Source organism: Coffea arabica, chromosome 7c (genome assembly GCF_036785885.1).
Source record: "Coffea arabica cultivar ET-39 chromosome 7c, Coffea Arabica ET-39 HiFi, whole genome shotgun sequence".
In the NCBI taxonomy this organism is placed as follows: Eukaryota; Viridiplantae; Streptophyta; class Magnoliopsida; order Gentianales; family Rubiaceae; genus Coffea; species Coffea arabica.
The window spans coordinates 11345957-11372465 of record NC_092322.1 but is presented as its reverse complement, the minus strand read 5'-3'; the positions used below and the strand labels follow the sequence as shown (position 1 = coordinate 11372465).

Genomic DNA, 26509 nt, shown 5'->3' with positions numbered 1-26509 from the left:
ATCAATCTTCCCATGTCCAATTCCACGTCACCACCCGTCGGATACCAGGCTGGCGTCCCATTCTCGTATCCATTCCATGTCAGCCTCCTCAGCCCGGTTCCGTCCACTCTCACCATGTACAAGTCCCCGTACGGCTGAAATTGATTCGGCAACGACACCGGCTCCGCCGTAACGCCACCCAAGTTGGCCGTGAATAACAACCACTCACAATCCGCACTCCAACAAACGTGGTTCAATCTCTCCCGATCCAATCCCCCCGAACCCTCGTTACCCGCTATGCGGATCCTCCGAAGACCCGACCCGTCCGCCCCAATGACATATATGCTAAAATGCTCCACGTCATCCGGATTATGCATATTTGAAGAGAACGCAATCCATTTCCCATCGGGCGACCAGCTAGGCATGGTGTCGATCCACGGTCCGTCCGTTAATCGACGGATGCTCCCGCCGTTAAATTCTCCGTTAACGGCATCAACGATGTACAAATTCTTATGCCCGGAGCGGCCCGAACGGAAGACGATAAATTTTCCGTCGGGCGAACAGGAAGGAAACGCATTATTCCCCGTATCCTCATTGGTCAGAATTTTGATGTCAACGGGAATTTCTGCGTCGCGATCGGCGGTTAGATTTGCTGGGTCAAATGTGACTCGTGCAATCTGGACCGTCGTCCTGGATGACTGGAAAATTGGCCCGATTGACGTGAAGATCACGTTTTTTTCAACAGGGCTCCATGACAGGTAAAATGTCACACGGTTTCTGAATAGAACCCATCTTTTTGAACCGTCCGATTTGATGACTTTCAAGCCGGAATTAGCTTCGAAGTCGGGAGTGTAGGCTATGAATTCGCCCGACGGTGAAAACGTAGGGAAATTACCATTTAACCTCAACATTTCCAGCCCTTTTATTGGAGAGGATACTTTTTCGAGGAAAGGGACGATTGACTCGCCGGGTTGAGCTGACTCGCCTCGGAATCGGTGGTATCCGAGAAAAGTAGAGTCCGGAGAGAAAAACGGGTTGTAGCAATGGAATTTCGGGCTTAATGTTTCAGTCACTGGGTAAAATGATTTGGATTCAGCATCAAAGATTTCAATTTGGCGGTAGCTTTTCTCCCTCCGACGGGTGGCCACGGCGAGTTTCTTGGCGTTATGCATGGCTGCAGGCGTGAAGCAGTGGACACCAGCAGGGGTGACCCGGACAGGTAAATACGGGGCATCGGAGAGGTCAGAATTTTGGGGTAGATCGACCCGGTAAATGCTCCACCATCCATCGTCTGATTGGCGGTGGAAATAGATGGTGGAGTCACCCGACCAGGTTGGCCAGCCACCGTGCTGGCAGACCGTAACTCGGGCGTTCTGGTCTGATTCTGGAAAAACAACAATATCCGTTTGTAGCTCGTGAAACTCACCGGTCCAATCACGAGACCCATATGAAGCCACGGCGATAAACTTCCCGCTTTGAGAAACGGACGGGCTGTAATCAGCCACACCAGGCGGCGTCAACCGGCGTACTTTCTTATCATCCAGCCGGGTCGAGTACAAAGCCGACCAGCTCTTAAACAGCTTATCGGGCTCTTCATGAGCTGAAATGAAGTAGGCCCGTTGATTCTTGATAACGGGACGATCATGGAACAGGCTTTCGGGTGGAGACGGGAGGAGCTCCGGTTCCGAGAGCTCGGGTTTGGAAAGGTAGATCCTAGGAGAACCGGACCTTTCGGAGACGAAAACGAGGCTCTCCTCGTTTTCGTCCAGGAACTGGCCGTTAAAGTTAATGGAGACACCGTCAGTGAGGCGGCGCTGGGTGAGGTTCGGAAGCTTGACAGAGAAGATATCGAAGCCGTACTGGGTTACTCCGACGGTGGAGAAGACGATGGTTCCAGATGGGTCCATGGAAAAGTTGGAGGGTTTGAGGTAAACTAAGGGGGAGTGGAGTGGAAAGGTGGTGGTTGCGATCGTGAAGAGAGAATTTATATGGGAAGGATAGATCATGCGTATGGGATGACGTCGTTTATGGTGGTTGAGGAATTGAGTTCGAGGGCAGGGCCACATACACAGAGAAGAAGAGAATAGCTGACGAAGGCTTCCTGGCATTTTGGGTCTTCAAGTCTTCATCACTCATCAATCTACTTTCTGGACCGTCGGTCTCGGATTTATTGCTATATTAATAGTAATAACAATCTTATGTTGCTTTGTCCGTTCGCCGCAAAGGGATCAACAATAAAATATGTTTTCCTTTTCTCTTGGATTGAAGATTTTCGGATAAATGGAATACAAGTTGCTATGCAATTCAAATTGAAACTCTTGAAACTTCGAAGAAAGTTTGATTGTGCTGATATTTATTACTGAGTCGTGACCAGTCTTTTTGGCGAAATGTGAAAGGAATCAATTCTAACATTAATGTGTGTGAAGGCGAAATGTGAAAAGAATCCAAACTTCAATCTGTCAATGCCTGTTTTTTGGAATGTTAGAATGACGAATTTTCTAATTGTTGTCATCTGTAAGAGGAAAAACATGGAAGTCATGGTAATAGAACCCATGACTTATCTTTTGGTATAATAAGATGATGGAATACAAGTTGTTACAGAATTCGAATTGAAACTCTGAAACCTTGAAGAAACTTTGTCGTTATATTTTCCCCCCATTTTCTTTTTAATGTTAGAATGAGGAGTTTTCTTAATTGTTGTCACCTAGAGTTGCAGACGTATCCGAATCGAGTTGATCTTTAGGCTAATCCAGTCGAATCTCAACTCAATGTTACCAAGTTTGAACTCGAACTAGATCTTAAATTCTACGCGAGTCGAGGTCGAGTTCGAGTAAAAAAAAAATCATTCTATTTTTTAAAAAATGAATAAAATAGTAAATTTTCTTTAACAAATAATAAACTATTAAAAATATATATGTAATTTTATTATTAAAATAAAAATTATATATATAATCGAGTGATTCGTTAACTAATGAGCTGAGTTCTTTTGTGCTCGAATCGAGGCTTGATTGAATTGGCTCACGAGCACTCATGAGTGACTTGATTCGTTTGTAGGCCTATTGTCATATCATCTGTAAGAAAAATCATGAAATCTTGGTACTAAAACCAATAGAAACATGAATAATCTTATGGTATGAGGTGATGAAATACAAGTTGTTATACAATTCGAATTGAAACTCTGAAACTTTAAACAAACTTTTGTCGTTATATTTATTGAAAATTTTTATGCTAAACAACATACGATTCAAATGATAGAAATAAACTAAAAGATGGTTCACCTCATTCATTATAGAGATTTACATGTTTGTTTCTATTATTTAAGAGAACTTTTTATAGTTGGACTCGTGTTTATTACTGAGTCGTGGCTTAGGGTTTTGAATATAAATGTATAACGCAAATGTGAAAAGAATCAATACCTCAATCTCAAAGCCTCAACTCAACCTTATATGCGTGGATCAGAAGACCTACTGTACAATCAAAAACTATTACACCGATACAAAGAATTTTCTAATTGATTCAAAGTTGTTTGTATATATCCGGTCGTTTTTAGCTTGAATCATAACGGTAAAGACACAAGAGAAGCAACATTCCATCATAAAAGCACAAAATAGGGTTAAGGAGAAAAAAAGAGGTTGCAAATAAACTTGTAATGATGTGTAATCCAACAAACAAAGAGCATTTCGATTTCTAGAGAATGAAGACTTGATTAGACAAAAATGGAAAAGGAAGATTTTATCTTAATTTACCAATAGAGAAAATAATAAATCTTATCTAATTCAATCCACGACGACAAAGCAAACAATAGGTTAAAAGTATGCGCTAGTAACCATTCATACTCATCCGCCATTAAATACAATTTATTGTTTAGAGGTAGTTCTTGTAAGTAACGAACTAACACATAGTATCAAATTATATCTATTTTAAATCATATATAAGAGTTTCAACTAATTATAAAGCAGAATCTTATAATTTATAAATTACTTTGTAATATTATTAAGCTATAATTTGTTTACATGCGTTTGATAAAACTAAAGTCTAAAAAATGAAAAATCTGAAAATTGAGATATGAATATATTAAGTTGTTGAATTTTTAAATATTTATCTGATATGTTTGAGACTATATATCATTTAGGTCTTATTTGATAATCAATTCAACACTTACATTTAATAGATTAGACAAAACTTACTCCTAAAAATAAGTGATAAATGAATAATTTATCACTTAATTCAATATGTTACTTAATTCAAATATTTTATTTTATTTTTGTAATCAAACGCATTTAAATATGTTAACATCTACTAAATGTCAATGAATTAACGCATCTAAACATAATAATATCTGAATTCATTAATATATTAATATCTCAAATTTTCAATCCATTAATTTAAGTGCCGAATTGGGGATTATGAAATAGGACATACAGCCGAGATTCACCCCCTTAAAATTTACTCCAATTGTTGTAAATCATTTTCCCACTTGCTTAATTTGAGTGAGTGGGACTCCTATTTGCAAAGAAGAAGTAAAAATCAAGCAACCGTGGTAATTCTCGACCGTTTAGCGTCTCCAAGCCTTATCCATAACATTTGCTTCTGCAGCCAGAGAGTGAGAAAGCTGGCGAAGCATAGACAAGGAAGAAGAACTGAGGAGAAGATAAACAACTACCGATGATGAGCTTATCTATTGCTTCGCCAACGAGCGTGAGCTTCACTGGTAAATTGGGTCTCTCAAAATCATCATTTCATGGGGTTCGCATTGCCCATATTTGTCCCGCGCTTGCTCCAAGTGCGTCTACTCTGAGGACTTCATCAGGGTCTTCTTCTTCTGCTTCTTCTAGAGTGGTGATGATGGCAAAGAAGCAGGAGGAGTTGAAAGAAATTAGAGCCAAAACCACGGAGGAGTTGAGCGAGGAGATTGTGGACTTGAAAGGGGAGCTCTTTATGCTACGGCTTCAGAGGTCGGCTCGTAATGAGTTCAAGTCCAGCGAGTTTCGCCGCATGCGGAAAAGGGTACTTCAAATTGTGATCTTTGTTGTGTTTCCCTTCTGTAAATTTGCGTCTTTGTTGCGTGAATTTTGTGAATTTGAGAATGTGCATGTGTTGTTCGGTGAAAAGCTTAGCTGAGATTTGATTGCTGCACTATTTACTCATGAGCATTCTCTTGGTACTTTTTATTGGCCTAATTACTTTTCACTTTGTCGGATTGTTAACGGCATAAAAAAAGTTGGTCTTGGAAAAAAGTGGGCTAATTTGGGTGGTTATTTGTGAGGCCTAAAATTGTCACCATGCTCTTGATCCCGAATTAGCTTCATAGTCTAGAAATTTAGGCATTGTTTGAGTGTGTATTATCTGCTGGTATTGAGCTGTTAGTTAGACAATGTGCAATGGTCTGTATGAGGGAGTTAAATAAAACGAAATGTTGTCAAGTCAGAATTGTTCGACACTGGAGGCAAAGAATTCTTATCTGGACATTTGTACTTTGTAACTGCAGATAGCGGGAAAATAGATTTTAGATCGTATTTTTTGATCTTTCTGTAGAAAAGTACAAAATTGGAATTAAGCAGTTCTCTTGGTGACATGAAAGACACTTGAAGAAGATTGGCTGTCCTCTACAGAGTTTTTTTTTTGAGTTTAATACAGTCAAAGTATCAGTTTCACATGGAAGCAGTCTTGTATGATAACACTAGCATATCATTGGGGAACTATGGCAAGGCTGCTTATCAGCCTTGCCTTTTAGAAGTTTGCATTAGCTTAGCAAGCTCCGTGTTAGTCATTGAACAACATTGAGCAGGCAATTTACCACTACTACCTCAATAAGCAATTAGGCAGTTCAAAAGTTGTGCAGTGTTACAAACGAGACTTGTGTCCAAAAGGATACAATTTATAGGTGTTAAAAGATTCAGATATTTAGACTTCAATTTGATTGCAGCTAAACATGGCACTTCTTATGAGAGTTAAAAGGATCAAGGGCAACTAAAGGAAGTAAAAGATATTTTTTCCTATCTGATCATTTCGTTCAAACTTACAAAGTGTATTTCTTGGGTACTTGCGATTTGTTTCGCGGCAACAGGGAGTATTAGTGACTGTTCTGTTTCCTATGCACCTTTAAAGTTTGCCTTTCTAAATGGTAGTTTCAGCCTTTCTGTTCTTTAACATTCTTATCTTTAGGATTTCAGAATATGTGCTTGGGTAGTTTTTACCTGATCTTTGTATGGAAACTTCCAATTCTTTTCATCTTACAGACTATACTAGGCAAAAATTTCTTCCTCGATGTTCAAATTGTACAAGACGATGGTTTTCTAATTAGTGGTGCGCAGCCTATTGCTTGCAACTTCCAACAATTGGAATGCCCATGTTGGACTTATCTTCTAGAATATAACCATGCTTCTATTTCACAGATTGCCCGTATGCTAACTGTCAAACGGGAGAGAGAGCTTGAGGAGGGAATCAACAAGAGATTGTCAAGGAAGCTCGACAAAAAATGGAAGAAAAGCATTGTTCCTAGACCACCTCCATCATTGAAGAAACTACAAGAGGAGGAGGCAGCTGCAGAAGCCAAGGAAGCCAAGGAATCAGCATGAGGGAACAAGCCAAATTATTATTTGGGTCATGTTGTATCTTATTCCCTTGGGTCATTCCATGGTTAACCTCTTTTAACTCTTTTATCTTGCCCAAGTTTCTCGTACCAGGTTCTTGTAATCTATCAATGAGATCATTTTTTGTCCCTATACTAAGTGCGAGCAGCAGCTGACCTGATGTCTAACGTAATTGGCAGCAAGCCTTTATACTCTTTTACTACTAGCTAGTACGACTTAGTGCTAATATTGGATGTAGCTTCAGTGCTCTGCTGACCTCTGTCTGCTTCCTTTAACTGTTGGATTATATTACTGTATGGACAATGGTAAAAAGAATGAAAGAAGATTAGCTTGTGACTATTTCTAAGATCAGTAGATGGTGAATCCATTCAGGGATGACCTCTAGTAACAGCAATTGCTTGGCGGATATTTTAGTCTTGGTTGTGGATGGGAGGTCAATGGATCAGACCGTGTCTCCCACTAGTTACTATTTGTGGCTTGCCACTTCAGGGCTTCCTTCTCTAGATTAGGTTCGCCCTCCTCCTAAAATAAGATAAATTAGGTCATATAAATGTTATCGTTACTGAAAAAAAAAAAAATTTGCATTTCATCATCATGGGCTGTAACACTAAAGGCTCAAACACGAGCAAGATGTCTGATTCTAGTTTTGCTCAATTAGTGCACGTATTAAATTAGTTCATCAACCTGTTAAAGTCCAGTCGAACAAACTTCCATTAATCGACAACTTTCGAGTGAAATTACAGTAGTATTGCTAGTTAATTTGCAGTGCCTGGTCAGTCAACCAATATTACATATAAATCACAATAATGGAAAAAGAAAAAACTCACATCAAGTTCTTTTAGGCATTTTTTCAAGCTTGTTATGAGTGAGAATTTGGTGGACTACTATTCTAAGCTTGTACGTGATTTGATCTTATTTGTAAAATTTTTTTTACTCGCATTGTAAACACGTTTTTTAAACACATTTTTTAAAAATGTTTTCAACCAATTTTTTCAAATAATTTTTCCAAATAGTCTCGTATCCAAACATGTTATATAGATTATTACTATTACTCTGTTATAAAAAATGTTTTCAACCAATTTTTTCAAATAATTTTTCCAAATAGTCTCGTATCCAAACATGTTATATAGATTATTACTATTACTCTGTTATAAATCAATATATGATGGATTACTACTCAGCCTGATTAAACTCATTTAAATAATCAAATCTAGATTAAAATGTGAAAAAGGGTATATAAAGGGGAGGGGATTGAAATTGACGGGTATCTTTGCTGGGAGTAAAAGGAAAGAAGTGTAGACGAAAACAAGTTGGAAGCTGACGGAAACGGAAATGGCGGAGGACAATCATCCACCAGCAGATTCAACCACCAACGCCGCCTCAGCGTTCGCCTTCAGCTCCACCACCACCGCCGCCACAATACCTGAATCGCAAGATGCAGCCCTCCAGCGGAAGCACGCGGCAATGGTAGAGCGCCTCAACAATCTCCACCATTCCCGCATTTCGCAGAAACCCACCTCCGACCTCACCTCGAACGCCGAGTCCATTCAGTCCTTCCTAGCTCGCTTCAGCGAATCAAAGCTGTCCATCGAATCCAACCTTGCTCGCATTTCTCACACGACCTCCTCGGACCCCGATTCGTTAAAATCCGAGCTCCAGAACGTTTCCGTCTCAATCTCCACCGTCGAGAAGCTCGTCGCTGAGAGCTCCTACTATTTACCCTCTTACGAAGTCCGCACCTGCCTCAAAACTATATCCGATCTCAAGCTATCCCTCGATGACGCCACCTCCCATGTCATCCCCAAGAAAAAATTCTCCTTCAGAAACAAAAAGAAACCATCCGCAGATCCTAGTCCAAGCCCAGCTCAAAACAGCATCGTAAATGAGTCAGAAAAGCCAACATTGGGGATAGAAATTGTGGGTTTGAGTGGGGTTTTTCAATCTTCACAAGGGTTCAGGGGTAAGGAGAATGAGGTTTTAGTGAAGGAATTTGATAGGGAGGGCGAAATTGGGGAATTTTCGGTGTCGAATTTGAAGGGTTGTGAGGTGAGATTAAAGGGTTGTCTGAGGGCGTTATTTGTGAATAAGTTGAGAGGTTGCAGGGCTTATGTTGGCCCGGTTTTCGGGTCGGTTTTGATTGAGGACGTGGAGGAGTGTGTTTTCGTGTTGGCGTCACATCAGATTAGGATTCATAATGCTAAAAGTTGTGATTTTTACTTGAGAGTGAGGAGTAGGCCGATCATTGAGGATAGTAGTGAGGTGAGGTTTGCACCATACTGTTTGAAGTATGCTGGGATTGAGAAGGATCTTGGGGAAGCGAATTTGAGTGAAGAGACTGGGAATTGGGCTAATGTGGATGATTTTCGGTGGCTGAGAGCAGTGCAGTCTCCAAATTGGTCAGTTTTGCCTGAAAATGAGCGCATTGAGATGGTCGATATCTCTAACAGGAATGAGAACGGAGGATGATGCTGAAGTCTGTTTTATTTCGCAATCAGGGGCTTGGTGCTTTGAAATTCATAATTTTGTAAAGGAGGTAACTTTTATGGAGATTGACCATAGCTAATGTCAATTTCAATTATTAGCATTTATCCTTTTGAGGTCACTTGCATAATGTAGACTTGGAATCTGATTTTATTCAAATTTGTTTCTATGATAAACATTTACTTCTTGCATGGAGTGCAGCTTTTGTTAGTATGACTTTATCAATTCTGTTGATTGGAAAGTTTATCAATTGGTCGCGGAAAGTTTGTTTCATTGAGCAGATATCTTGTCTCTGTAAGGAGCTTTAGTTGTTGTAATGTCTTAATCTAAAGATTAAGAAACACAACAATCTCTGACTTCTTAGTTATGGTAATTTTTTTCCTAATTACCTGTTTGTGAGTTATTAAGAGATTGATGATCAGTAGTAACCTTACTGAATGTTTCATTCACTTCTCACTGCATGTTCAGAAAGTCATCAAAGTTAGTCTCATTATTAAAGAGTGAAAGTATGATATTCACTGCCTTATCCAACGAAAAGAAATGCTGTGCTCCAAAGAAGGCTCTTCACTTCCGCATTCTATCTATAACTGTATGGTAGCTGTTTTTGCCAGTAGGGCAAGTTTCTTCTCGAGGAAGATATTGAAAGGTATATATGGTCCCTCAACCTTCAATGTATCTTTGAATCTATCTTTAATAGATTTAGTTGAGGATTCTTTTTAAGATAACCTTTTCCCCTCATTAAGATGTTGAACAGTTTAGTGTGTATATTTGCTGAAATATGGAAAGCTAAATTGGACAACATTGATTGATATAAACAAGTAATCTCAACATCAAAATAGTGAAATTGGATATTCCGTCTTATTTTAAGCGGCCTATATCAGATGCCGAGCATTCTCGCAACTAACGCAGAAGAAAGATACTTATAGTCAGATCTATTGCTAGTCCTGTTCTTGTAAAATTTCAGAGATAACTGTCAACATGTTATTCTGTAATAAGAATAGTTCACTTCAAACTTCTGTCATGTATGAAAATGCATATTCTCAATGAATAAACCTGTCATGTTATTTTGCCATGTGGGTTGTCCGCTGCCCGATCCTTCTTGGTGAGAAGAAATATAGCTTGCATACAACATAATCTTTTTACTTGATCCCCTTAGTTTTATCAGGTAGACTTGATTCTTCTAATACACCCATTAATGATTAAGGGCTTATGGCTTATTAAAATACCTTTCGAATGTTGATGAGAGATAATGGTGTCTTAGACAGCTGTAGCCTGTAGATAAGTGGGATTGTGAGGAAGGCACATGGACAATTTCTATTCAGGAATGTTGGATGGAGTCAAAGGACCTGTGGGATGGCTATATTTTGGTAGGATTTATTTGGCCAAGAAACTCACGGGGCTTCTTGCTTCTTTGAGGTGTACTCACATATACCTCGAATTCACATTAAGTTTATTTGACATCAGTTGAGTATAAGGTGTTTAGTTCTTTGATCAACAATCTTGTGTATGCTAAAATTTTGGCAGCATTACATAAAGTTGGTGGCAGGCAGTGAAAAAGCCTCGATCTTTCAAATTTTTTATTTGTGGTTGGCTTGAGAATCTCATTCAAACCTGGAGTGCACCATCCAACATTTTGATCTTGATAACATCCTGAGCATTTTGATCGAATGACTTTCTTTTTGCTAAATTCCATCTGTACACTTCCATCCTTAATAAGATATTTTTCCTGTTGAAATTATGGGCATTGAGATCCTTGATTTGTGAGCTAATGCGGACATACAGATGTGAAGTAGAAGACTACTTTGGCTGTTCAACTTATCACAATTACAATATTTTAGGAGGCTATGTTTGATATGAAGCTGTAGTAGTTTCCATGGCAAGATAGTCAAAGGTTTGGGTTCGCAATGGGAATCTGTGTCTGTGTTCTCATTAACCTATACCTTGGACTGAAGACTTGACAGCACAACAAATCAGCTGGCATATCCATTGAAACAACTTATTATGCCTGATATTTTCTCATCCTTGTGACTTTTTCCTTTATAGACAATCTTCTGAGAACCCTAGTTTCTGTAGTGTTTGTTAATCTATTTATTTCCTAGTCAATTTGATTCCATATAAAGTGAACCGCTTTGTAGTAGTAATTTGATGTCAGAATATGTGGATTAGTAGTAATCATCATGATATTATCGTCCTGTACAGCAAGACATAGATTTGACATGAAGGCAATAGTTTGCTGAGAACAGAGCACATGATCGGATTGTTTTCCTAGCAACTCCCGGCTAGGTCTCATCTTCTGGTCTCATTACTGCTGCACTATTATGTGGGCAAGTTTTGACTAGACATTTTTTGCTTGGTGTAAAACATCAGCAGTGCTTTATGGATGCATGTTGAAGTTTTGACTGGAGTTCAGGTAGTTCAATTGAAGATTGCAGTTCTTTATGGATGATATTGAAGTTATTGATGAACTTAGATCAAAGAAAACCCTTACTAGGATAAGATTTTACCACCTTATGGGGCCATAACTAAGCATTTTAGTACACTGTCTCGAACTTTTGTGCAATATTTCTCAAAAACCTGAAATTTATTCTGCTAGACAAAAAAAATTTAATTACCTTATCATGCTAGTTGTTTCATTGAAAGCCTTGGTTTGCTGAGCACAAATGATGCAAACTGCAATGACAACATGAAGCCCAAAACAAACAGTTTAAAGGGCCTTTATTACCAGCTGAGACATCAGAGAGTCAAGTTTTTGACATTGTATCTTCATCAGGTTGTTTATCTGCTCATTCTTGAACAAACTTGTAGCTTTTGTTTTGTAAACTGGATTCTAGGTAGATTGACTGGGGCATCGTTGCATGTTTGAAGTTATTGCTGATTTATCCTGAGTTTAATGGCAATTCTTTATAAGTCATCATAAGTCCTAAAAAGCGATAATTGAAATCGATTTGCAGCAGTCACTAGATATTTGTCCTGATTAAGTACACGAAATTGTTCATTAGATTGAAAAATACAAATAAAACACCATTGTTTTGCTTCTTTGTCAAGCTTACCATCATCTTTCACTTTCCTTAGCTATTGTGTCTGGTATCGTTGCCTATGGACACGAAGCCAAGACGGTGTAGTAATTTGATGGCTAAAATCTTCATTTAGTAAGGTACAACTGTTGGGTAATTTTTTTTTCTTTATTTATGGGGTTAATTTTATTTTGCACCCTTCAATTATTTCCAAATTATTTTTTGGTTCCGAAACTTCTTTAGTCCCTCAAATACAAAATCCCACTTAATCAAAATGAAATGGGACTTTTTTTAATATATATTTTTGGACTAAAATGTCCGATATTTGACTAGAATCTAGATGCTAGAGTATTATATTAACTAGTGCCCTCTAATCAAATCCTTGTTTTTGCCCAATTGTTACCTGTTAGGACACCAATCCTTATCGTAATTAAGAATTGAATTTGGAAACTGATAGTAGCCTGTCCTACCATTCCAATTCTAAATGGATCCGGGCTTGCTACTGCCATATTCGCATGGGAGTTCAATTCGCTGATTACAAGCTGTGCGTGGTCTTAATATTCTTCATGTTGTGTGTTATTCTTTTGAGGGTGTGTTCTTCGACGAATTACAAACGCAATTCCGCAGGGGCATTTATTTACCTTTAGTTATTTGATATTTAAAGAAATTATTTTTTACAAATTTTTTTTTTTTGTCAATTGTCATCCCTACTCCTGCTCTAACTATGGAGAGGCTCAACTGAGCTTACAGGGGATTGATGGAGATAGAACCACCACCGAACCAGACGGGTGCACTTACGCACTCGTCTGGATTTGAAGCAGAGCTACAAGAGTGGCATTTTGGTGGGAGGCAAGGTTTGAACTCTTGTCAATTATCTTTCACAATTGTTGCAGCTTTTTTAAGATCAATAACGTTTGGCACACCCTCTAAATATTACATTGTAAATCATCGTCTACTAAATCCTTGTATACTATGATTTACTACTCAAGTTTTTTTTTTTTTTTTATCTTTCAGTAGTTGATTTTTTTTGGCAACAAATTGTTTGTTACAAAAATAAAAATTAATAAAAATTTTAAATTTTAGTAATAATTTAAAAATTTAGACTCATAAGATATTGAGTAATTTACATAAAATTCCCCTAGTTTTAACTATTATAAACGTTGGACTAATTTTTTATGTAAGGTAGTTGTATTATGTGATGGGCGCTAATTAACACACAAGCACTCCCATTACTTGTTGAGCACGGGATTGATCCCATCTAATACCCAATGCTAAATGCTCTAAATTCATCCCGCACAAAGTCCCATTGAGCTCAATTTTTTTTTCAACATAGGGAGTATCCCAACTTTGTCAGACTAATTTCCTTGCACCTGTGCACCCCACCCTCCAAGAATATATAAGTGATAGAGAGTTGACTCGAACACATGACTTCAGGACCTAACATGACTTCAGGACCTAACGAAGCTATCCCGAGAACATCTGAGCCAATCCTAAGAGGCCCATTGATCTCAATTGCCACCTCTGATTTTACGTCAAAAGAGTCCTTGTTTATGCCACTTGCCATGGAAACGGAATATGGTTAAGAATAGAGTTCGGAAAGTCCAAGTAACTTGTTCTCCGTATTACCTTTCCTGTTATAAACTCTAGATGCCAATAGGTTTTGTACATGACGAGGAGATACAAACATATTCCAGACAAAAAAGGTTTCATGTAGATTGTAGAAGTATTATTAGTTGCCAAAAAGTTTCACGTTCTGTTTTTCCGAATCCAGCACATATAGTGAAAGCATAGATATTGATGAACTTCATAAAGACCACAAAATCTTCGAAAAATAAAGAAGATCAGAACAGAGTATTGAGAGCAATATAGTTTCATCGAACAATAACATCAATGATGGATAGATATATCCCTTTTCATCTCATACCTGAAATTCTGTCAAAGCTTCCAGTGAAATCACTCTTGAAATTCAAGTGTGTTTCGAAATCATGGCTTGCGTTAATTTCGAGCCCTCAATTCATCAAAGCTCATCTCAATTACCAGACTTCGCTAAACAACCAAAGCCTACTTGTGTTGGAGAACAATTGCAGCTTCAAATATTGTTCTCTCAACTCTTTATTGTACGGACAGGCTAGTCCCCATGTCCTAATCCCACAGGATGAAGGAGCCCTTACAACTACCAACGATAGACACCTGTGCAGGTATTTTGAAATTGTTGGCTGTAGTGAGGGATTGATATGTATTTGCGTCTTTCGACCTCGTCAATCGTATTTCTTCTTGTGGAATCCATCAATAAGAAAATACAAGAATTTGCCTGAGTTAATTCTTCCATCGACAGCTTCCTTATCTGTGATCTCGGGCTTCGGGTTTGATGCTTCTAGTGACGATTATAAAGTAGTGGTACTGGTAATGAATGCCAAATACTCGAGGTATGGGACTCTAGTTTACAGCTCCAAAGCTGGAGCTTGGAGAAGGATTGCTGATTTGCCTGGCGATACATCATATCTGTCTTCTGGACCTGGTGTGCTGGTCGAGGGGAAGCTCCATTTCCTGGCCAAGGAAACAGCGCGTGGAGCATATATTGTTTCTCTTGATTTAGCCACGGAGATGTACAGAGAGTTGGAAGCACCGAATCCTAATTAAAGAGAATGATCTCTCGGGGAAGTAAGGAGAAATCGGAGGGAACCTTTGGTTTTATAAAATTCCGGACCTAAATGGTTGTCTACAGGCTGGTGAGCTGTGGATCACGAAGGAATATGGAAAATCTTGGACTAAGGTGGTTAGTGTTGAAAATTCGTGTCCTTCGTTTTTCCCAAATCTACTTACGATATCAGCCAAGGGTGAACATTTAATATTGAAGTCTCGAAGAATTGGAGTTTACAATTCAAGAGAAGGTCAATGTTTTAGGCCTTTCGAGCAGTTCAACAATGTCCTTGATGCTTGTTGTTTTATTGAAAGCCATGGAAAAAATCATGGAAATTACAGTAAAACATGAAGCCCAAAACATATAGCTGAGAGGGTCTCTATTATCGGGTTCTTCTATTATCTACTCTAAAGGCACATGAAAAGAGGTGAGTTAGGGTGTTGGTTGTCCCCAAAAGTTTAAAATTTCTTTTGTTCTAAAGTAACCTGAATTCAGGGGTTGATGATGCTTGAAATTTGTAATGGTTCACCACTATATGCTGTTTCAGTTTATCTTTATTCATGTTGTTTATCTTCTTATTCTTGAATAAACTTTAGCCCTTCTTCTAAACTGGATTTCAGGTAGATTAAATGGAGTTCATCACTGCACATTGAAGTTATTGCGGACTTGCCCCATGTTAAAAACAGCAACATTCCTAGAAGCACTCCTAATTTCCTGATTGAACATAAAAAATATTCATAAGATTCAAAATTACAAATACAACATCAATGTTGCTGATTTGACTATCAAGCCACACCATGCATCATGTTTCAAATTCCTTAGCTGTTACTTCTGATGTCATTATCTATGGTACAAGTGAAGCCAATTAAGACGAGTAGTGGTTGGGAGCTAAAATATTGATGTTGTCGAGAACAAATGCTCAATAATTTTTTCTGTGTTTGTGTTCAAGCATACGCATTCATCGGGATATTTAATATGCACGGTCATCTGAAAATTCTTTTCCCCAAAATGATGGACATAACTGTTGAGAAAAGAGAGATTAGCTGCGACAAAAAGGAGTAATCTTGAGCAAGATTTCATCTATATATGTTTGATTAAGATTTTATTAGTATTTCAATGACTGTCCATCCCTAGTGTCAATTTAGAAGAAATTACTACTAATAGATGGTAAGAATGCTGTTGGACTTTTTAAGGATGTCTACTCCACTCCTTACATTTACGTAGTTGTAAATTGTTGCTCATCCATGCATGCACCCTGAATTTACTGCACAATGCTAGTTCTATAAGATATTTTCCTAGTTGAAATTATGGGCATCGAGATCCTTGATTTGTGGTCTAATGCAGACTTAAACATCTGGTCATTGACTTTTTAACTGATCACAATTACATTAATGTATGAGGTTATATTTGATCTGTAGCCGTAGAATTTTGGATGGCAAGATAGTCAAAGTTTGGGTTGGCAATGGGAATCTGTCTTCGTGTTCCCATCAACCTATACCTCGACTCAAAGACTTTCCAGCGTAATTAATCGCTGGAATTGCTTCAAAAAAAAAAAAAAAATCTCTGGAATTTCCATTTAAAAATCTTATTGTGACGGACATTTTCTCATCCTTGCTACTTTTCCCCTTACAGACAAGGTCTTCTGGACACTAGCATCTCTAGTGTTTGTTGAATCTAGTTAATTCTTTCCCTTTCCCTTTCTCCACAAAGTTTGAATTAGTGAATTCAGACTTCCCAATCCATTGGAATCCAGGGTACAGTTAAATGCTTCTTGTCTCCCAACAGCTGCAGTATCATGTGGGCAAGTTTTGACCAGAAACTTTCTTGGTCTATTACAACTACTCCTACAATAGATATACCTAATGGGATTAACCTCTCGTTTGATACGTGGGAATGGTGGGGAAACAAGTTCATTATTCTAGAGTTTAGTGGACAAGTTAGAATGGAATATTTACTCAGTTTTCAATGTTTGGTATAATCAATATTTAGATGTAAGGTTGGAATATACTAAATGCAAATTTGCCTGGATTGCCCTAAATTCGTTTATATATAGGACATAATATGTCTTATTACTTTTTTATTTGTTTTATAATAGTATTTGTCTATTTACGTAAAATTTTGATATTTTTACTTCAAAAATAAATGAGGATTAATATCAAAATTCTTCAATTGTAATACTTGATTCATTTTAATATATAGATTTGTAAGTTAAAATTTTGCATTTACTAGCAATATAATTAGCATCGTAGAACATAAATTACATGAAGTCAAATAATTATAATTTATTTTCAATTTTTAAAAGATTCAAAAGAAATTCTTGCACAATTGTTCAAAAGTCAAAGAATAAAGTATCTTAAAACAGTTGTTTCCTGGTATAAAAGGAAAAAATTATTTTAAATACAAGGAAAATTAATTATTATGAAAAATATATTACATTCAAATATTTATTGAACTTACAAATAGTCTTCAGCTATTAGGATGCAATGTAACAATTTATACGGATAAATTTGACATCCTACTGTTTAAGCGTTCTAGAATAGAGGTGGAAAAACTTTTCTTAAGTTTTTTTCTTTTTGATAAATGGGATTTCAGAAAAAAAAAATTGGAATAAACATTCCAAGGAAAAGGGCTTTCCAACTTAAATGAACCATACCAAATGTTTGAATGGAATGGACAAGTTGAAAAGACCTTTTCTCTCCAAGCCATTCTTACGTACCAAACCAAACGAGGGATAAGAAGAGAACAAAGGAATCGTTTCTGTTATACTTTTATGTGCTACATCCTTATTACACTAATTCTTTTATATCAAAGATAAATTTTCTATACACTAACATATAATTAATTTTCTTATACTATATAAAAATGAGTTGTGGTCAAAGAGGGTTTGAATTTCAACCGCATGGATAGGGGTTTTTTGGGGATGCGGAATATTGTATAGTTTTTTTTTTTAAGTTTTTGGTACAACTGAGAGCAGCATGTGTTTAGGTATATTTACTGAAATGCCCTCATTTTGGTACATTTAAAGTTTTGATTTATGTAGACATCTGGATATTTCTGAAATATGGAATTATTTTGCAAACTTTTTTGCATCGAGTACAACTCATATAAACTTATGTGTTGGTATAATTATTGAAATGGTGTTATAGACATATTTAATTGAAGTGTGGCTTTTATTGTGCAATTAATACAAAAATATATTAACACGTTGCTATAACTAGCCGTTGGAGGGTATTCCTTTGTCTGAAATAACTTATGTTTTCTCTTGAGCGATTTTCAACTCATATCTGTAAGGTTCTTTTGGGAATGGTAAAATTATAAAAGTATTGATAAAATAAAATATACAAGTGTGTGCTACAATTAGAATGTACTATTATTAGTTTTGTCATATTTGATGACTATTTCTTTCCAAAATGTACTATTATTTGTCCAGTGAAAAATTCTCTTTAACCATAGGCACCAAACACCTGCGCGATGCGCGGCCACTCCTCCTCTAGTAATGTATATAAGATTTACTTTGATGGTCTACATCCACCCAATGAAAAATTACACCAAAACGTACAAGAGTTACTCTAATTTGAAGAGTGTAATAGAGGTATAACACCCACTTGTGTAATAGAGGATCGATCCGCTGCCATCCAATTCCAAACCCTTTCATTCCGCAAGTGTTGAAGGATTGAAAAGACACTCACACTTTCCTTTTCTTCTTCTTCACTGCCTCTTCCTTTCTAAACTACAATTTTCTAAGTGAGCTGAGACTCGGGCTGCCATTTTCTGATGACCTTGTTAGTAAATTGGAGATGCCCGTAGTTTTGTGATGCACTGAACAATACCTTAGCCTCTTAACTGTTGAAATTTATTCAAAACAGTCTGTCTTCTTTGGCGTTGATCCAGTACTATTTTTCTGATCTTAAGTGATAAAGGACTAGTTTCCGCGAATGTTGACAAAAATATTAATCATGATGCATATCAAAAGGTTGGCATATTTTATGGCATCGACAATTCAATTCGACAGGTAATTCATGTTGGTCTGCGTTTTGAAGATGATTCAAAATCATGACAAAATATTTTTTTTTAAAAAAATAATGCATATTTTGCATGATTTGCAATTATTATTCCGCGTAAGGCAGAAACCAAGAAGTGGGGGGTTTTTTTTTTTTTTTTTGAAACGGGAAAGGGTAAATATTCGAGACAAAAAAAAAAAAAAGGGAATATGGACTAATGTGTAAGAGAATCTTCTTTAAAAAAGCAGGTTTTATTATTGGTAGGATAGTCGCCATGTAATTGGCACTTTTCCATTGAACAAAAACAAAATAAGTAGATTTATATTAGGATAACTTGTATTATCTGCTCTCCAACCGGATGTTTCAATCAATTGATATATAATTCATTTCTTTTTATTTATAAAAAAGTAGATGATAGGTGCCGAACCTGTGCAATAATAATAAATAAAACCTAACTACCATCAAAAGTAGCCAAAAATCAATTTTAGGTACTGGAGCAGGGACTCTAGGTGTGCAATGGGTTACTTGATTCATTCTGTTCTCGAAGAGTTTGTTTAATCCGATATACTCGAATTAATTATCTGACTAAATTCACTAAATAGCAGACAGTGACAAGCAGAGTCGTTTTCTCAGGGACTGGTGAGAAATTGATTTCCTTTCAAGTCAAAACAAATAGGGGGTTTTAGAATTAAAAGCTAACTAAATAATTTAACTGCAGAAAATAATTAATTAAAAGAAATAATTAAGAGAGTTCTAGCCACGGGTACACTTCAGAAATGGTTCATGCACTGATCATCGATTCATAGACAATTCCAATATTTATTAATAGATTGGTTATAGCTATCATACACGCAATAAACAACCAATCTTTCCTTAATTTCTCGACAGTTAAGGTACGACCGTTAACTATTTCTCAGATCCGGAAACAACCCTAGGTACGACCGTAGGATTTAATTTTTAGATTGCATTAATAATTAGAAAGGCCCAATCCTAACTAACAAATACGCTATGAGGATTTGTTTAAATTAGATCGTATGTTTCCCTGACATAAACCCAATTATGCCAGTTGCTACCGGGACAGAGGTAATCGAACAATTACGGATTCAACTACCCCTAATTAGCAAATAGCCTACGTGAATAATTAAATATTGCGCACCTATTCAATCATACACGATAGTTATACCAACAATTAAAAGCAGAAAACACACAAATACCAACAAATGAAGGAAGTAGTTAAAATAATTCAGATCTCACGGTTATTATTGAACCAAATCTTCAGTTATCCCCTTGACTAAAAAACAGAGATTCAGCTACACATTATCAAGGGGAATCCGCAGGACTCCCTTGATAACTATTGGTTCCTTCTCCACAAACTAACTAAGAGCAAGCCCAAAATCAACCGCAGCAAGTGACGGCCAGTCTTTTTCTTCCAAGAGTTCCAACTCTTAAATCTTAATCACGCGGGATCCTGCTTTTTTGTCCTCCCCAAAGTCGGCTAAAGGAGAGAAGTCAAGACCCAGTACAATGCTCTTTTTGTTTCTAATAAAAAGAAAGATGAATTGTTTAAGAAAACAACTACTAGTCAAATGAAAACCAAGTTTCTAGTCCACGTAATAGTTGACTCCTTCGAGTATAATCATACGGGGCAGCCATCCTATTATTTTCTTAATTTTTAGTTTTTTGAAATCAAATAGACTTCCTCCTAATCTTTCACCAATAATCCTCGTAGACTCCATTTTGAATTGAGAAACTCTTGAAAAATCACAACTTTTATCTCTTTTTGCTTCACCTTCCTATAATTAGTACCAAATACCAAATATAAGTAGAATCTATCAATTAATACAATATTTGGTATAATAAAAGAGGAAAATAATCATAGAATTAATGACAAAAATGTAACCTATCAGTAGATTTATCTCACCAAAACCGTCTAAGGGCCCTCAACATGTACAATTGAAGTCCACTCTCAAACCATTTATTCCCTTTCCCTCCCTCTTCAAAAGACTCGTAGTTTTCCTTAAAAATAAAAAATAAAAAAATGGTACACATTACAAATAAAAAAAGTTTTTTGTGTAATAAATTTTCCAGGGCTCTTTTTTAAAAAGTTGAAATTCAATAAAAAAAAATGACTCAAAGCAAAAGGCAGTAAACTAAATGCAATCATAAATAAATAATAACTTAGTAGTTTTCCGTCAAAAAAATCTTTGTTTTTATCACTTACCATGAAAAACCAAATGCATATCATAATTAAGAATTGAAGTTGGAAACTTCCGGTGACTTCTATTACCTTTCCAATTGTAAACTGAATATGCCAATAGATTTTGTACATTACTCACTACGTAGAGATACAAAACTTATAATACTACGTACACATAGCAAAGAAGAATAGAAGAGAAACACTAAGTATTATTAATTTCCAAAACTGACCAGATTTTGGACGACAATTGTATTTGTTGCTAACCAGTATACCTTCTTGGTAAGGAAACGGCCTCGACTACATACCCTTTTATTAACCGAGTCCAGCATAGATTTGAACATCTTCATGAAGTCACCTACAAAAAACTTGGAAAAATTACAGAACATTATTGCAAGCGATAAACAAACATTATTGATGGGTAAGTATATTCCCCTTCATCTCATAACAGAGATTTTGTCAAAGCTACCGGTAAAATCACTGTTGAAATTCAGGTGTGTTTCAAAATCTTGGCTTTCGGTAATTTGGAGCCCTCAATTCATCAAAGCTCATCTCAAAGACCATGCTTCCGAAGACAACCAGCGCCTCCTCATATTGGGCAACTTTGGCAGCTTCAAACATTGTTCTCTCAAGTCTTTAATGTACGGAGAGCCTAGCCCTCGTCTGATTACCCTTGACATCCCAATCCCGCTGGCTGATGAACGAAGCGGAAGAGGGGCGTCGTCTACCGAGCATATAAGCTGGTATGGTCCTGTTCGTATTGTTGGCTGTTGTGATGGATTGATATGTATTTCCGTCACTCGAGCGAGTCAATCCGATTTTATATTGTGGAATCCATCAATAAGAAAATACAAGAAGTTGCCCAATTTAGGTCTTCCATCAACAGCTTCCTTAAACAGGGTCTGGGGTTTCGGGTATGATAGTTTTAGTGACGATTATAAAGCAGTGATACTGGTAAAACAATGCTCGATTAATGGCGAAGGTTTGAGGGTTGAGACTAGAGTTTACAGCAGGAAAAGTGAAGCTTGGAGAAGGATTGCAGATTTTCCTAGCACTCCTCGGTATACATCCCCTTCATCTGGTGTGCTTGTGAACGGGAAGCTCCATTTTTTGGCCCATAAAAAAGTGCGTGGTAGAATTATTGTTTCGCTTGATCTAGCGACGGAGACATATGGGGAGATGGAGGAACCGAATCATTACGAGAGTGATGTGTGCGTAACGTTGAGTGAAATTGAAGGGATCCTTTTGTATTTTATTAATCCTTTCCCCGGTCCTTTTGCAAGAGGTGGTGATCTGTGGGTAATGAAGGAATATGGAGGATCTTGGACTAAGGTGCTTACATTTCAGCATGAACCTTCGGGTCCATGTTGCCCAAAGCTGCTTTCTGTATCAGCTGAGGGTGAATTGTTGATGCGAGAGTGTGTTGGAATTGAGCTTTACAGTTCAGGAGAAGGTAAATCTTTCAGGCTCTTGAAGGAGATTTATAACGTGCTCGATGCTTATTGCTTTACTGAAAGCCTCGTTTTGCCGAGTACACATGACTCAAACTGCAATGACAACATGAAACCCATAAAATTCTGAGAGTCTCTATTGCCATAGCTGAGTTTTTTTTTTTTCCCATTAGTGTATTTTTATCCACGTTGTTTATTTGCGCATTCTTGAACAAACTTTAGTCCTTGTTCATGAACTGGATTTCAGGTAGATTAACTGGAGTTTATCATTGCACATTGAAGTTATTGCTGATTTACACATGTGAGTTTAATAGCCATGTTGCGAGAAGTAATCCAAACAAGTGATAATTATGACCGATTTGCAGCACTCAATAGATATGTGTCCCGATTAAATACACAAAATCGTTGATTAGAGTAAAAGATACAAGATTGGTGATTTGCCTGTCAATCTCACCGTCATATTTCAATTTCCATAGATGTTACTTGATCTCATTCCCTATGGAAGTGAAGTCAATTAAGTCGACATAGTTGTTGGAGGCTGAAAAACGAATGTTCAATGCATACTTCGTTGTGCATGGGCTGGTGATCTATGGGTTATGAAGGAATATGGAGAATCTTAGACTAAGGTGATCACTCTTTCACATGAACCTTTGATGATGTTTAGACGAAAGGTACTTTCTATATCAGCTGAGGTGAACTTCTAAAACTAGCGTATCAAAAAATTGGACTCCACAATTTAAGAGAAAGTCACAATCTGTTCGGCTTTTCAAGGAGTTCAATAACGTCAGTGATGAATGTTGTCTCGTTGAAAGCCTCGTTTTGCCGAGTACAGATGACAACATGAAGCCCGAAAGGGCCAAAACAAATAGTTGAGTCTTCTTTCCGGTTTTAATAGCCTTAATAGCAGTGGTTGTTACAAGAAAGTGGGGCTAAATGAGAATTCTAGTTTTTGTTCAACTCTATGCAAACTCTTTCTCATAATAGAGGTTGTGTAACTCACGTACTTGTTTCCGTTCACAACTAAAAGAGCTAAAACAAATTGAGTGGGCCCAACAATATTTTGATCGTCGGTCAAACTTCAATGCAAAGCGGCCACGTCCTTGCACTTTTTTTTTTTTTTTTTCCTCGTCACTGTGGGTATTTGGATCTACACCCGACTAATCCTACAGCGCTTCAGTAGAACGGACCCGATCGATGCTGAAGAAGATAACAACTGGGTTGCTGCCCGGGATCGAACCTAGGTAAAATTCACCTAAAGAGACTACTTCCACCAGCATACCAACCCAGCACTGACGCCACGTCCTTGCACGCTCCTTTTGTTATTGTTGATGGTGCTGTTCACGCATCAATTCTTGAAAACAAATGTGATGGAAATTGATGGCCTACATATTCTTACCATTAATAAGTGACTGAAGGATAGGAAGAGAAAGTGGGCGTGTATTTGTTTGCTATATTTAGAAACTGACATATACATTTTGGGATAGATGAAATAAAAAACATAACACTTTCACTGTCAATGGGCCGAAGAGAATAATTAAGAGAGAAGAGATTTCTTATCCGGGGTACCATATAGTTGAGTTTTTTTCATCACCTCTCTGACAACAATAGGACTTGAACCATTCTTGAATAACTATAGCCACTGTTCGTAAATTGGATTTCGGGAAGATTGATCTGAGTTTATCATTGCACGTTGAAATTGTTGTTAGTCTAACCTGACAGTGTCTAACAGTTTGTTTGAATTGGCATGATTTCAGATAAAATAATTTGCTTCACAAATTCTAATTACTTTTTTATCTTCTCAATCACCTTTTTACCTCACATACATCGCATCATAAAAAGTGCTACAGTAATTATCTCAAATAAATCATCCAAATAAACTCCTATCTAGTGTTTTTAGAAGTAGTTGTTAGCAAGCCTCAAGGACATTTTCTATTCAGGACTCTGATCAATGGCGTCAAAGGACTTGTGGGATGGCCCAGGCATCTCCTAGTAAGAGTTATCTGGCAAAAAGATTCACCATGCTTCTTGCTGCTTTTAGGTGTAGTTGCTTTCGATTTAAATTTATTTCAACTTCATGTGACATCCAAGATGTTTTGCTATTGGAGCTGCTATCTATTGTATGCTAAAGTATTGTCAGCATGACTTGAAGAGTGAAAAAACTCTTGTTCTTAAAAATCTTTCTAATTTTGTGGTTGGGATTGAGACCTCTGTTCAACCACCCTGGAATGCAACGTTCACCATTTTGATCTTGATAACATCCTGTGCTCTTGTGTTTCTTTGTTGTTAGATTCCACCTGTTTTAGTACTAGTTCCGATAAGATATTTTCCTCGTTAAAATTATTGGCGTGGAGATCCTTGATTTGTTACCTGATGCAGACTCGCAGATGTGAAGTCAAAGATCCTTTTGACACAATTACAATAATATTTTAGCAGGGAAATGTTTGATCAAAAGCTGTAGTAGCTTCCATGGCAAGATAGTCAAAGTTTGGGTTGGCAACAGGAGTCTGTCTCTGTGTTCCCACCAACCTATACCTCGGACTTAAAAGACTCTCCACCATAACTAATCAGCTGGCATTTCCATTGAAAAATAGACTTTTTCCTTTGTAGACCACGGTTTGTGCACTAGTTTCTCCAGTGTTTGTTGAACTAGTTGATTCTTTTTTCCCCTTTCTCCGCAAAGTTTGAATTAGTTAATTCATGAATTCAGACTTCCAAATCAATTTGAATCCAAGTAAACCTAGACACTTAATTGCTCTTCAGAAGCATGTGAATAAGTAGTGGTAAGGACCAAGATTTTATCGTCCTATACAGCAGAGATACAGGTTTGACATGCAAGCAATAATTTGCTGAGAATAGTTCACATGATTGGAATATTTTACTACCAACTCCCACTAAATATCACATTCTGGTCTCATTACAGCTGCACCATCATGTGAGCAAGTTTTGACCAGACACCCTTTATGGTTTATTGCAATTTACAGCTACTTTTGCTTATATGCATGTAAAGGGATCAAATAGATTTCTTGATCATTCCAATACCTAATTGGATTAAGCCCGAGAAAACAGGAAAAAGCCTCTTACTCTTCCCCTTTCTTCTTCTCGACTCCCTTTCCCTCTTAAACAGTTTTGGTTAGAGAGTGTTGAGATATTTCGTGTGCCACTTCCAAGTGATAATTCAGCTGGTCGTCTACAAGGGTTGGCATGGAGGATCCTGATACCATATGAATAGAGGTACGCCTCAATGCATTTTCTTAGAATATTACAAAATCATCCAATGAATGCATTGCAAGCTTAAAGTAGAGAAACATCTCTGATGTCATCATTGTTGAAGCATTGGAAATGACAGTAGTTTAGTTAGTTGATATGGTAAGCAGTATTTGGCTTTTTAATTGTTGAAGTTAATTCTAAAGGAATGTGTCTGTTTTGGCATTGAATTCTGGTTGACATAGTTTTTATTTTCTTTTTCTGAATGATACTGAAAGTATCCAATCCAATATCTTTTGCCTCTTCACATTATTACAGTACCTAAGTGACTTTGCTAAGGGAGAAATTCCTAAACAATATTGATATGCCCTTTTATCTTTTCACTTCAAAAGATGAAGTTTAACATGCTAATCACAAGGGCAAGGTTATGGGCCGGGAGGTGTTCCATATATAATTGGTTGCGGTCAATCTCATGATTTGAAAGCTCCATCGTGTTTTGTATGACATGAGAAGTGGTTTTCAAATCTGTGCAAATGCCAATATGCATAAAATGTGCCTATAGAAGGGAGAGCTTTTCAATCATCGGGGCACTGTCTAAGATTAGGGCCTTAGTATTATTCACATACTCAGATTCCAAAATTATCTCTACAAAGCATATTAACCAGTGTTTTGAAAATCAGACCAGATCAATTGGTTCAACAGGTTGAAACGCGAACGACTTCATGCCTCTGATTTGTTTCAATATTTAATTCAACAGTTTAATTGAACCTATCAAACTTGATGTAAAATCTGTTGGATCGGTAAAACCTGAAAGTTCAACTGGAGTTCACTGAGGTTTTTACTTTTTAAAACAAGTATTTCATCTTTATTCAAATTTTTTAATACTAAATGAATAAAAAATTATCAAACCTCAGAATTGAGATTGTGTTATCGAAATGAAAGGTCAGTTCA

General features: G+C 37.1%; 5 protein-coding genes across 5 annotated transcripts; 4 read left to right on the top strand and 1 right to left on the bottom strand.

Annotated features, from left to right (window-relative positions):
• LOC140010506 (uncharacterized) lies at window positions 1–2201 on the bottom strand (the record flags this gene model as incomplete). The annotated part of the gene is given in 1 exon segment (XM_072057778.1): window positions 1–2201. A coding segment is annotated over 1 exon segment (2087 nt), but the record flags the coding sequence as incomplete, so codon positions are not given.
• Window positions 2202–4525: 2324 nt separating this feature from the next.
• On the top strand, window positions 4526–6704 carry LOC140010510 (large ribosomal subunit protein uL29c-like). Its single transcript, XM_072057786.1, has 2 exons — window positions 4526–4986; window positions 6375–6704. The coding sequence occupies exons 1-2, from the start codon at window positions 4645–4647 to the stop codon at window positions 6555–6557; spliced, it is 525 nt and encodes a 174-aa protein (XP_071913887.1). The 5' UTR covers window positions 4526–4644; the 3' UTR covers window positions 6558–6704.
• A 1119-nt stretch (window positions 6705–7823) lies between these two features.
• On the top strand, window positions 7824–9244 carry LOC140010749 (tubulin-folding cofactor C-like). Its single transcript, XM_072058125.1, has one exon. It carries the CDS (start codon window positions 7905–7907, stop codon window positions 9036–9038), a length of 1134 nt encoding a protein of 377 aa, XP_071914226.1. The 5' UTR covers window positions 7824–7904; the 3' UTR covers window positions 9039–9244.
• Window positions 9245–14222: 4978 nt separating this feature from the next.
• Window positions 14223–14707, top strand: LOC113699532 (F-box/kelch-repeat protein At3g23880-like). Its single transcript, XM_072057813.1, has 2 exons — window positions 14223–14265; window positions 14403–14707. Exons 1-2 carry the CDS (start codon window positions 14223–14225, stop codon window positions 14705–14707), a joined length of 348 nt encoding a protein of 115 aa, XP_071913914.1.
• A 6613-nt stretch (window positions 14708–21320) lies between these two features.
• LOC140010529 (F-box/kelch-repeat protein At3g23880-like) lies at window positions 21321–22484 on the top strand. The gene has a single exon (XM_072057812.1). The coding sequence runs from the start codon at window positions 21321–21323 to the stop codon at window positions 22482–22484; it is 1164 nt and encodes a 387-aa protein (XP_071913913.1).
• The last annotated feature ends 4025 nt before the right edge of the window (window positions 22485–26509 follow it).